General features: G+C 51.7%; 2 protein-coding genes across 2 annotated transcripts in view; both read right to left on the reverse strand.

The window, feature by feature from the left end:
* Window positions 1-2,060: 2,060 nt before the first annotated feature.
* On the reverse strand, window positions 2,061-4,603 carry LOC108800980 (gastrula zinc finger protein XlCGF7.1-like). Its single transcript, XM_018572961.1, has 3 exons — window positions 4,526-4,603; window positions 4,343-4,394; window positions 2,061-2,494 (listed from the first exon to the last, which is right to left on the reverse strand). The coding sequence occupies exons 1-3, from the start codon at window positions 4,601-4,603 to the stop codon at window positions 2,061-2,063; spliced, it is 564 nt and encodes a 187-aa protein (XP_018428463.1).
* A 4,492-nt stretch (window positions 4,604-9,095) lies between these two features.
* LOC108800981 (oocyte zinc finger protein XlCOF6-like) overlaps window positions 9,096-12,009 on the reverse strand; it is a 92,530-nt gene continuing 89,616 nt past the window's right edge. Inside the window, exon 6 of the mRNA XM_018572962.1 lies at window positions 9,096-10,079. Coding sequence (XP_018428464.1) covers window positions 9,105-10,079 — 975 coding nt within the window. The 3' untranslated portion in view covers window positions 9,096-9,104. The remainder of the gene's footprint in view (window positions 10,080-12,009) is intronic.

Genomic DNA, 12,009 nt, shown 5'->3' on the forward strand with positions numbered 1-12,009 from the left:
TGAAAGGTCCATCTTCATCCCCCCGTGTAGACGACCACGCACCATATGAAAGGTCCATCTTCATCCCCCCGTGTAGACGACCACGCACCATATGAAAGGTCCATCTTCATCCCCCCGTGTAGACGACCACGCACCATATGAAAGGTCCATCTTCATCCCCCCGTGTAGACGACCACGCACCATATGAAAGGTCCATCTTCATCCCCCCGTGTAGACGACCACGCACCATATGAAAGGTCCATCTTCATCCCCCCGTGTAGACGACCACGCACCATATGAAAGGTCCATCTTCATCCCCCCGTGTAGACGACCACGCACCATATGAAAGGTCCATCTTCATCCCCCCGTGTAGACGACCACGCACCATATGAAAGGTCCATCTTCATCCCCCCGTGTAGACGACCACGCACCATATGAAAGGTCCATCTTCATCCCCCCGTGTAGACGACCACGCACCATATGAAAGGTCCATCTTCATCCCCCCGTGTAGACGACCACGCACCATATGAAAGGTCCATCTTCATCCCCCCGTGTAGACGACCACGCACCATATGAAAGGTCCATCTTCATCCCCCCGTGTAGACGACCACGCACCATATGAAAGGTCCATCTTCATAGAGCACTGCAGGGAAGGCCCAGCTCCTTTCCTGAATAAAACACCTAGGGAGCCACCATGGGAGGTGTAGACGACCACGCACCATATGAAAGGTCCATCTTCATCCCCCCGTGTAGACGACCACGCGCCATATGAAAGGTCCATCTTCATCCCCCCCGTGTAGCCTCCCTGCCTTAAGCAGGACGGTCTATTTAGATTTGGAGGCTGCCGGGCTGTAGTCCATCTGATTCCGATTGATAGCTCGGCTTTCCGATGTTCCTCCTAAGCTCTGGGGATTGTTTGCGTCTGCCTGCTGCTGGGCAGTTTCTCTTGGAATAGTGCGGCAGGATACACGAATCAGAACGTTTGTACCTCCCTGGCCAACCACTAGGAGGTATGTTGGGAGAGACCATGGGAAGACAATCTTTCCCCTGGGAGGGATGCTGATGAATGTTGGATCCTCCTAGGCCTGCTGCCTGAGGGAGGGATGTTGATGATTGCTGGATCCTCCTAGGCCTGCTGCCTGGGAACGGGATGTTGATGATTGCTGGATCCTCCTAGGCCTGCTGATGATTGCTGGATCCTCCTAGGCCTGCTGATGATTGTTGGATCCTCCTAGGCCTGCTGCCTGTGGTGGGTGACCATGTGCTGAGACCGAGGCCTGGGACATAGGCCTAGTGAGTGAAGCCATGGAGAAACCTCAGTAGACCTAAGGAGCCTGAGAAGTTGGCCCCCGGTGTGTTTGTTCAATGGACTGGAAGCTGCGGGATTTTCCTCCTCGTCATATTTGTCCCTTATATGTTCTTAAGTCTTTGGTTGCTGGCCGTGTATAATACATGGAAGAGAAGAAGCAGAAGGTCCATCACTAAGGTCCCGTGAGTCTCACATGGAGGAGCAGTCCATGTTCTGCTCATCATTACCTCACTCCTATGGAGGAACTTCTCATCGGGGATCCACGACTGTCAGTCAACCCCAAATGTGACCCATCTACTCATGTCCTCCAGAACTTGGTCAGCATGGAGACAACCCAACAGAGCCAAGGTAAAAAAAAAAAAAAAACTTCGACCTGCAAAGAATAATCTGAACTATTGTTGTTTCTCACTAAAAAAAACAAAACTTTATTGAAATATTTGCATGTCTTGTCGGAAAATGTCATATTGACCACTTTCGGGCCTCTCCAAGCAAATGCAGCTGCCTGGGCAGGCTCATGGCATGACTGGGGCACTGAATAGTCACTGGTTGGCGTGCAGGCTGATCTCTTCGGGCTCTTCATCCACCAGCTGTGCTCACCAAGCCTGTCCTAAAAAGCAGGGGAGATCAGACTACACTACACGAGGGACTAATCTAGTAGTGACATGACCCCTCCCCCTCTGTTCAAGCAAAGTAAGACAGACGCAGCTTTGTGTACTCGGATTTCCCTACAAAGTGTTTCTTCCAGTACGAAGTTTAGAGGAGAGCTCGGCCACTACGGCTCCTCAGGGGTTGTGTGGGACCTCTGATGTCTGGAAACATGAGATTTCCGTGTAAAACATTTCCCGCACTCAGGGCAGGCATACGGTCTCTCCTGCGTGTGCACCTTATGATGCCTGTTAAGATGGGCCTGCGTCAAAAAAACTTTCCCGCACTCAAGGCAGGCGAACGACTTCACGCCCTTGTGAATTTTCAAATGGCCGTTAAGATGGTACTTCTCTTTGAAGCATTTCCCACACTCGGCACAGCAATACGGCTTCTCGCTAGTGTGAGTTTTCAGGTGAGTTTGAAGGTGGGACTTCTCTTTGAAACTTTTCCCGCACTCGGAGCAGAAGTAAGGCTTCAGCCCAGTGTGAGATCTTTGATGTCTGACTAGATGCAATTTTCGTAGATAACTTTTCCCGCACTCGGTGCAGGAAAACGGCTTGTCTGGCAAGTGAGATTTTTTATGCGCGATCAGTTCATATTTTACCGGGAAACGTTTCCCGCACTCAGGGCAAGAATGCGGCTTCTCCCCCGTGTGCATTCTCTGATGCCTGAGAAGCTGCGATGTTTGCGAATACGATTTCCCGCACTCGGAGCAGGAGTACGGCTTCTCCCCCGTGTGAGTCCTTTGATGCCGGGTAACTAGTGATTTTGTTGCAAAACGTTTCCCGCATTCAGAGCAGGGGTGCAGCTTCTCCCCCGTGTATCTCTTATGTCCAGGAACAGAAACTTTCTTCTTCCGCTGAATTCCGGCCCCATCCCCCACAGGAAGAGGCCGCTCAGAGTCAGAGGGAGTCCATGGTCTATCCGCACCGTGACGTCCACCATCCATAGCTGAGCTCATTGTCTCTTCTCCCGCACAATCTGCTGTGATGTCCTCATCTTCCATCTTACAACCTGGAGATAAAGTCAGAGGATCCTTTGAGGGTTCCTCCATGGCGTGTCCTGGAAACATAGAGACACATGATGGAGAGATATGAGAGGGTTAGATGACTTCACTCAACATTCCATCTGGATCAGGAGGTCTGAGGGAGCAGATGTTCTATGAGGAGGTCCCAACCAGCCGGGACTCCTCCCCTCTTCCGTCAACATTCCATCTGGATCAGGAGGTCTGAGGGAGCAGATGTTCCTTGAGGAGGTCCCAACCACCCGGGACTCCTCCCCTCTTCACTCAACATTCCATCTGGATCAGGAGGTCTGAGGGAGCAGATGTTCTATGAGGAGGTCCCAACCAGCCGGGACTCCTCCCCCTCTTCAGTCAACATTCCATCTGGATCAGGAGGTCTGAGGGAGCAGATGTTCCTTGAGGAGGTCCCAACCACCCGGGACTCCTCCCCTCTTCACTCAACATTCCATCTGGATCAGGAGGTCTAAGGGAGCAGATGTTGTATGAGGAGGTCCCGACCAGCTGTACAAGGAGGTCACCCCTATGACTGGCTGATATCACTTTGCTCTGCCCTCCTCTGGACCAATCAGTGTGTAGGAACAGAGAAGAATATATTGTGACCCACCTGGGCTGGTCTCTGTAGGCGTGTCCTCCTCTATGGATGTCCTCATCATCCCGGCCTCCTCCGTATATCGCTGATCATCCCTCACATACGTCTCTTCTACTTCACCCTCAACTTTCATCTTCATCAGATCTTCACCCTAAACCAACAGAACGGCAGAAAGTCTCATCTGTGACATAGAAGTATTTATGATGTGACATCACATAGAAGATCTCATCTTGTAGAGTCCACACGTCATCTCCACATGTCAGAGCGTTCCATCACTTTATGTTCCCGCCCCTCAACTCCACCCACCTGATCATGGAGGGGGACGGTGAGATCTTCCTGGGTGGGATCCCGGGAATACAGGGGGCGGGGACATCTCTCTGGTGGGTTCCTCTTACTGGATCCATCTGTAGGAAACACACACACTGACTGAATACATTGTTTCTATGTGTGTATCAGATGATGGGGGATGTAGGCGGAGCCTCCGTACTGCTCTCTCCTCTTACCCGGTGATGTGAGGGGCGGGGCATTCTCCATCACCACGTCCTTGTAGAGATCCCGGTGTCCTTCTAGATACTCCCACTCCTCCATGGAGAGATAGACAGAGACATCCTGACACCTTATAGGAACCTGACACACACAATGATACCGTCACCACCCAGACACGCCCCTTGTCTGTTCCTGGATCATGTCCCAGAATCCCCGGCACCGCTCACCTCTCCCGTCAGCAGCTCCATCATCTTCTTGGTGACTTCTAGAATCTTCTCCATGTCGGGTCTCTCGGGTTTTAGGGAGTCACATGGGGGTGCTGCGATGGTCACATGATCACCAGACTTCAGAAGAGGAAAACTCTGGATTAAAACACGGAGAGTAATATATGAATTTGCCGTTATCCTCCAAATGTCTTCTACCAGGTCTAGGTTTTGACTAACTCCAAGCATACATAAAGTAATTACCACCCCCCCCCCAGAACCCTCCTCACCTCTCCGGTCAGCAGGTAGATGATCTCCAGGGTGAACTCTAGTATGCCCTCAGTCATGTGACTCCGGTCCTCCTCCATCCTTTATTGACGTGGTCATGTGACCTATGGAGGTTCCTATGTAGATGGATAAGATGGTTGAGTCTCTGTTGACCTTTGGTGTCCATAGGTGCTGTACCATTCACCTGTAGCAGCCACCATTTGAAGACTCTTTATGTATATTGCTGGTATTGTTACCAGCCCACCATTGAGCACCAATGTTACCAGCCCACCATTCATGGACCACCGATGTCACCAGCCCACCATTCATGGACCACCGATGTCACCAGCCCACCATTCATGGACCACCGATGTTACCAGCCCACCATTCATGGACCACCGATGTTACCAGCCCACCATTCATGGACCACCAATGTTACCAGCCCACCCTTCATGGACCACCAATGTCACCAGCCCACCATTCATGGACCACCGATGTTACCAGCCCACCATTCATGGACCACCAATGTCACCAGCCCACCATTTATGGACCACCAATGTCACCAGCCCACCATTCATGGACCACCGCTGTTACCGGCCCACCATTCATTGAGCACCGATGTTTTGCTCCATCCACCTCCTTTAAGGCTTCTCCCCCCGAATGTAGCCCTCCTTGTCCGATACTTACTTTCATCCTCCATCCATTGATCTTCACTGTAGGCCTTGCTTCAGAAACCTTCCATGTGGGGTTCCTCTTGGACTTGAGCTTCAGTATCAGAATCGCTGGATTCAGAGCTCAGCAGGAGGCCTACACACGCCCACCGAGGCCCCATTCATTCTTCTTGGGAGAGCCGTGTTCATGGCGGCCTTCATCAGTCCTCCGCAGTACGACTTCCCCCCGTAGGAATGAATGAGGGGCCTCAGCGCACACGTGCCGGACAAGGAAGACCCGGAGGGGATGCTTTCAGAAGATGTGCAGCTCCGGATCGCCGGATGGATCACGGAGGTATCGAAACGTAGAGGACAACCAAAGGTGCAATTGTCCTCTCAACCACCATCCTCCTCACCCAATGAAGTCGGAGAACACGTGAGGATAGGTCATTGGTGGAAAAGCAACATGAATGAAGAAGATATTTCGACCCTGCAAGTAGGGAAATGTTCTGACCCTGAAGGGGGTAATATACGTTTCCACAGTGACTACGGAGGACGAGGACGGACATGACGGGGGGGAGGGGGGGTTACTGGGTGTACATATAAAATAATATCTTATTACCTCCTCTGCTGCCAGTTCCAGCAATGTCTCAGCTCTTCTTGTCTCCCCCCCCCCCGACTCACCTCTCACTTCTTATTTATAGGTGACCACTTCCTGCCCACTTTCCATAGAGACTTCCTGTCTGGGTATAGGTGAGATCGCCACCTTGTGGAGATCAGAAGAACTTTACAAGCCATGCTAAACTTGGATAGCTGTGGAGGGTGTCTGGGGTTGAGATGGAGAATGAACACGACATGGAAGGCCCAGCTTCTTTCCTGACCCACCATGGGAGGTGTAGATGACCACGCGCCATATGAAAGGTCCATCTTCATCCCCCCCGTGTAGCCTCCCTGCCTTAAGCAGGACGGTCTATTTAGATTTGGAGGCTGCCGGGCTGTAGTCCATCTGATTCCGATTGATAGCTCGGCTTTCCGATGTTCCTCCTAAGCTCCGGTGACTGTTTGCTTCTGGGGAGTTTCAATGGCAATAGTGCGGGAGGATACACGATTCAGAACGTTTGTACCTCCCTGGCCAACCACTAGGAGGTATGTTGGGAGTGACCATGGGAAGTCCCTGGGCTTCTACCCGAAGGAGGAATGCTGATTATTGTTGGATCCTCCTAGGCCTGATGCCTGTGGTGGGTGACCATGTGCTAAGACCGAGGCCTGGGACATAGGCCTAGTGAGTGAAGCTTAGAGATGGAGAAACCATGGAGGAACTTCGGTAGGCCTAAGGAGCCTGGGGGAGTTGGCCCTTTACTGAAGTGTGGGGAGTTTCTCTGGCAATAGGAGGATACACAAATCCAAGTTAGGAATGTTTGTACCTCTTTGGCCAACCACTAGGAGGTTTGTTGCCAGTGGTGCATGCTGGAGAGGGTATAAATATTCAAGAGTGACCATAGGAAGTCAGTCTTACCCCTGGGCTTCTGCCAGAGGGAGGCACGCTATGGACTGTTGGATCCTCCTAGGCCTGCTGCCTGAGCAGGGTGACCATGCTCTGAGTTTGAGGCCTGGGACACGGGCCTAGTGGGTGAAGCTTGGAGATGGAAGAACTTCATTAGGTATAGGGAGCCTGAGAAGTTGGCCCTTTACTGATTCATCTTCAATGGACTGGTGGTTGCAACATCTAGTATCTTCCAGCCAGGAGCTAAACTTTCCAGACTGCTAGGTTGGCGTAAAGGTTATCTATCTGTGAAGGCTGCAAGTACTATGTTCCCTCCATCCAACAGCGTGGGTGTCCGGTGCCCTATCCCTCATGATCACAGTTGTGTAATAAAGGTTCAACAAGTAGAAGACCACAAGCGTGGAAGTCAGTGAATCGGTCGCCACTGGTGCACCTTTTGGGGCAGAAACGGAACCGATTCATCCAGCGGCACCTTCGGAGGCCCACCACCCCTACTTGAAATAGACTATAGTGCCAAAAGTATTGGGACGCCTTTACACGCACATGAACTCTAGTGGCCCCCAGTCTTAGTCCGTAGGGTTCAGTATTGGGTTGGCTCCGCCCTCTAATGGCCCCCCAGTCTTAGTCCGTAGGGCTCAGTATTGGGTTGGCTCCCCCCTCTAATGGCATCCCAGTCTTAGTCCGTAGGGTTCAGTATTGAGTTGGCTCTGCCCTTTGCGCTATAACAGCTCCGCCTCTTCTGGGAAGGCGTCCACAAGGTTTAGGGGTGTTTCTATGGGAATGTCGGACCATTTGTGAGGTCAGGTACTGATGTTGGGGGAGGGGCTCGCAGTCTCCGCCTCTAATTCATCCCAAAGGTGTTCTATGGGGTTGAGGTCAGGACTCTGTGCGGCCAGTCACGTTCCTCCCCCCCAAAACTCCCCCATCCATGTCTTTATGGACCTTGCTTTGTGCACTGGTGCGCAGTCATGTTGGAACAGGAAGGGGCCGTCCCCAAACTCCTCCCACAAAGTTGGGAGCATGAAATTGTCCAAAATGTCTTGGTGTGCTGATGCCTTAAGAGTTCCCTTCACTGGAACTAAGGGGCGGAGCCCAACCCCCCGAAAAACAACCCCTCCCCCATAATCCCCCCTCCACAAAACTTTACACTTGGCACAATGCAGTCAGGCAAGTACCGTTCCCCCGGCAACCGCCAAACCCAGACACGCCCATCGGATTGCCAGACAGAGAAGCGTGATTGGTCCCTCCAGAGACCACGCCTCCTCTTCTCTAGAGTCCAGTGGCGGCGTGCTTTACACCGCGGCATCCCACGCTTTGCATTGCACTTGATGTGCGGCTTGGATGCAGCTGCTCCGCCCCCATTCCATGAAGCTCTCTACGCACTGCTGTTGCGCCAATCTAGCCACCAACCAACCCCCCCTCCCCCGATTTCACACCAGGTCATGAGTCCAGCATTTGGTTCCACACCTGAACGAAGTTATGGAAGCGTCCACGATGCGAGGTGTCCTCGGACGATCTTGTGATGGAGGAGTTCCCGGGTGGAATGATATGCGGCTCTATGAGCTGATCACCTTATCATTGGAGTATACTACAGGCCCCGCCCCCCTTCCCCTGTGATTTGAGGAGGAGAGTCGGCTCCTTCAAGCTGGTAAAACAAAAGTCGAGACACATGAAAAGAAAAAAAACCGTTTAATACAAATCTGGAGGCTGACGTATCGAATTACAAAGAATAAAATGATTGTTATTAGTTCTCTTCACTTGTTTGACACTTTGTTATTATGTTTGAAGTCTTTTCATCAAGTAAAATGCTCCATCTAAAAATGTGTGTTCCACTTTCCTCCAGCAGGGGGCTCTCCGAGTCAACGGAGCCGCCTGTGAAAACCGATCACTACTGCGGTGACGTGGCCAAGTCCTGTCGTGTAGTCTGATCTCCCCTTCTCTTCATCCACAAGCTCCTCCCTCACCATGATGTCTTTCCTGGGAAGGGGAGATCAGACTACACCGCTAGAACGACTCAACCAGCAGTGGCACGCCCCTCCCCCTCTCCGATTAGAGTCAGCCAGATGAAAGTTTCTCACCCCTGGTTTGCACGGGAAGTGTTTCTTACCCTATGAACCTCAGTAGGGCGCTCAACCATGTGGTTTCTGAGGTGGAGGTGTCCTCTTGATATGAAACATTTCCCATAACACCGATACGTCTCGTGAACTCCGACACGGGACAACATTTCATTCGAGTAGCATACCTTTCCCACACGCTATTTTGCACTGAGGGCCGTGTGGGATCTCAGGTGTCTGGAAAGGTCTGAAGGAAGAGGAAGCAGAGGAAGCCCAGACACAACTTTGAAGTCTTTAGTCGACTATGATGTCCTTACAAAGATCAGAGGAGAGCTCGGCCGCGTGTTTCCTGAGGTGTGCATCAAGGTGGGCTTCTTCCCAGATCTCTGATGATTCATACAGAAGACATTTCCCGCACTTGTGACACCGATGCGCCTTGGGTCGTGTGGGTTGCCTGATGTTTGATAAGAGAGGCCTTCTGCGAAAAACATTTCCCGCACTCGGAGCAGGAAAACGGCCTCTTGCGGGTGTGGGTTATCTGATGTCTGTAAAGCTGGTTCTTCTGCGAAAAGGTTTTTCCGCACTCGGCACAGGTATACAGCTGTTCCCCCGTGTGGGTTATCTGATGTCGGTAAAGGTGGGACTTCTCTGTAAAGCTTTTCCCGCAGTCGGAGCAGGAAAACAGCTTCTCCCCCGTGTGGGTTTGCTGATGAGCGTTGAGGTTGGACTCGCTTAAAAAACATTTCCCGCACTCGGAGCAGGAATACGGCTTCTCTCCGGTGTGAGACATGTGATGTTTTACTAGTTGGGACTTTCGAGCGTAACATTTCCCGCACTCGGGGCAGGCAAACGGCTTCTCGCCCGTGTGAGTTCTCTGATGCCTATAAAGATGGGACTTCTCTAAAAAGCTTTTCCCGCAATCAGAGCAGGAATGAGGCTTCTCACCCGTGTGAGTTTTCTGATGTCTGTAAAGATGGGACTCACTTAGGAAACACTTCCCGCAGTCAGGGCAGGTATGCGGCATCTCCCCCGAGTGAGATATTTGATGTCTGACTAGCTGCGCTTTTCGTGGATAACATTTCCCGCACTCAGGGCAGACATACGGCCTCTCCCCTGTGTGAGATCTTAGATGTGCGACTAGTTCGTATTTCACAGGGTAACATTTCCCGCACTCGGGGCAAGAATATGGCTTCTCCCCCGTGTGAGATCTTTGATGCCTGACAAGTTGAGATGTCTGCGAATAGGATTTCCCGCACTGAGAGCAGGAATACGGCTTCTCCCCCGTGTGAGACCTTTGATGTCGGACAACTAGCGATCTGGTTGAAAAACATTTCCCGCAGTCGGGGCAGGGATGAGGCTTCTCAACCGTGTAGGACTTCTGATGTTCGGAACCGGATAATTTCTTCTTCCTCTGAATCCTGGCACCTTTCTTCGCGGCACGCGGTCGGTCAGAATCGGAGGGATTCGATGGTCTATCCGCGCTGTGAAGCCCACCAAAATCACTTGTGATGTCCTCATCTTCAAGTTTACAATCTGGAGATAAAGAGAGACGATTCGTTGAGGGTTTTTCGGTGGGCGCGTCACGGAAAAATTATGGAATTGTTGTACTTACCGTAAAATCCACGTCTTGGAGTCTATTGAGGGACACAGGAAGTCAGATACAGTTGGGTTGTCCAAAGGGAGTCCAACTAAGGGTTGTGGAAGCCGGCAGAGGACCATCAACAGACCTCTCGCGGTGTGGGGACTGTCTGTAGGGTAAGAGGAGGCTGAAGGACCAACGCCCAAATCTGAATGAATGAGGTGGCACCTCGTACTAGAAAACCTGCCAACACGACCGGAAGGGACACCATGGATGGAGGATCAACCCAAAGTTCTAGACCAAGAGGTAAAAGGTCACCTCCATTGGGGAATGACACCACTTGGAAGTCAAATCGGAACCCAAGCCACTAAGATGGAACCAAGATCAACCAAACAAACCCCACCCCGCGGAACAGGTCCTGAGGGAGGCTACCATAAAAAAAACCAGGCCAGGCAAGAACTACTGACCAATCTACATGAGTAAGGCCTACCATCCCCAACCCAAAGTGTCAAGGGGACAAAACTAGGTGACTATAGGAGGTTGCCAGCAAGAGAACCAACCTTGGCATGGAGGCATACCAGAAAATGTGCAGTACTAGAGCAACCCGACATCTCACAAGGGGCGGGAAGGGCCTCCTAAGCCCACTAGAGAGCCCAGGGCTTCCATACCACAAGGGCGTGAAGAGCCTCCTAATCCCACTAGAGAACCAAGAGCTTCCATCCCACAAGGGCGTAAAGAGCCTCCTAAGCCCACTAGAGAACCCAGGGCTTCCATCCCACAAGTGCGTAAAAGAGCCTCCTAAGCCCACTAGAGAACCCAGAGCTTCCATCCCACAAGGGCGTGAAGAGCCTCCTAAGCCTACTAGAGAACCCAGAGCTTCCATGCCACAAGGGTGTGAAGAGCCTCCTAAGACCACTAGAGAACCCAGAGCTTCTATGCCACAAGGGTGTGAAGAGCCTCCTAAGACCACTAGAGAACCCAGAGCTTCTATGCCACAAGGGCATGAAGAGCCTCCTAGAGAACCCAGGGCTTCCATCCCACAAAGGAAGAAGGTCCAAGGAAGGTGCTGCCACAAGAGTGGGCAGGAACAAACATTATGCCTTAACCCCACAACTGGTGGACCACCAAAAGAATGAGAACTAAAACATCTTCTCCGACTTGGTGAGACCGGGGTCTACAGAAGAACGTGGTGGAGTCTGCCTAACCCTGTCTCCTGATTCCTCCAGGGCCATCGAAGCTTCAGCAGCCTTTTAGCCGAAATGTTAAGAGCAGTTGCCGGATTTGGGCAGGACAAGGAGAGGAATCTGGAGGACCTTCTACGGGAGGCTGAGCAGTTACCTGATTAGGGCAGGACAAGGAGAGGAATCTGGAGGACCTTCTACAGAATCATCCAGTCCAGTGTGGTCCAGCAATGGCCTCCAAAGCTAGGCTGAGGAAAAGCCAACTTGGATAGCGGCCATGTTGAGACCAGATCAGCAGCAGCGTAGTAAAGGATCTTGATTGGAGTCAACGGCGGCGGTATAAACCGTCTGTATCTGAATTCCGGTGTCCCTCGATGGACGAGAAATTAATACATCAATATTATCAAAAACTTTGAGTGGATTAGTTCACCGAAACTAGGTGAGCAGATATTCTCTGGGGGTGTCCCAACCAGCTCGTCCCCATTTTACATGAGCTTGTAAAACAGGTCAATCAGGGTTCAGATTTCTGGACCCCCCCC

The sequence above is a fragment of the Nanorana parkeri genome, unplaced genomic scaffold, assembly GCF_000935625.1.
Source record: "Nanorana parkeri isolate BGI_ZX_2015 unplaced genomic scaffold, ASM93562v1 scaffold2187, whole genome shotgun sequence".
In the NCBI taxonomy this organism is placed as follows: Eukaryota; Metazoa; Chordata; class Amphibia; order Anura; family Dicroglossidae; genus Nanorana; species Nanorana parkeri.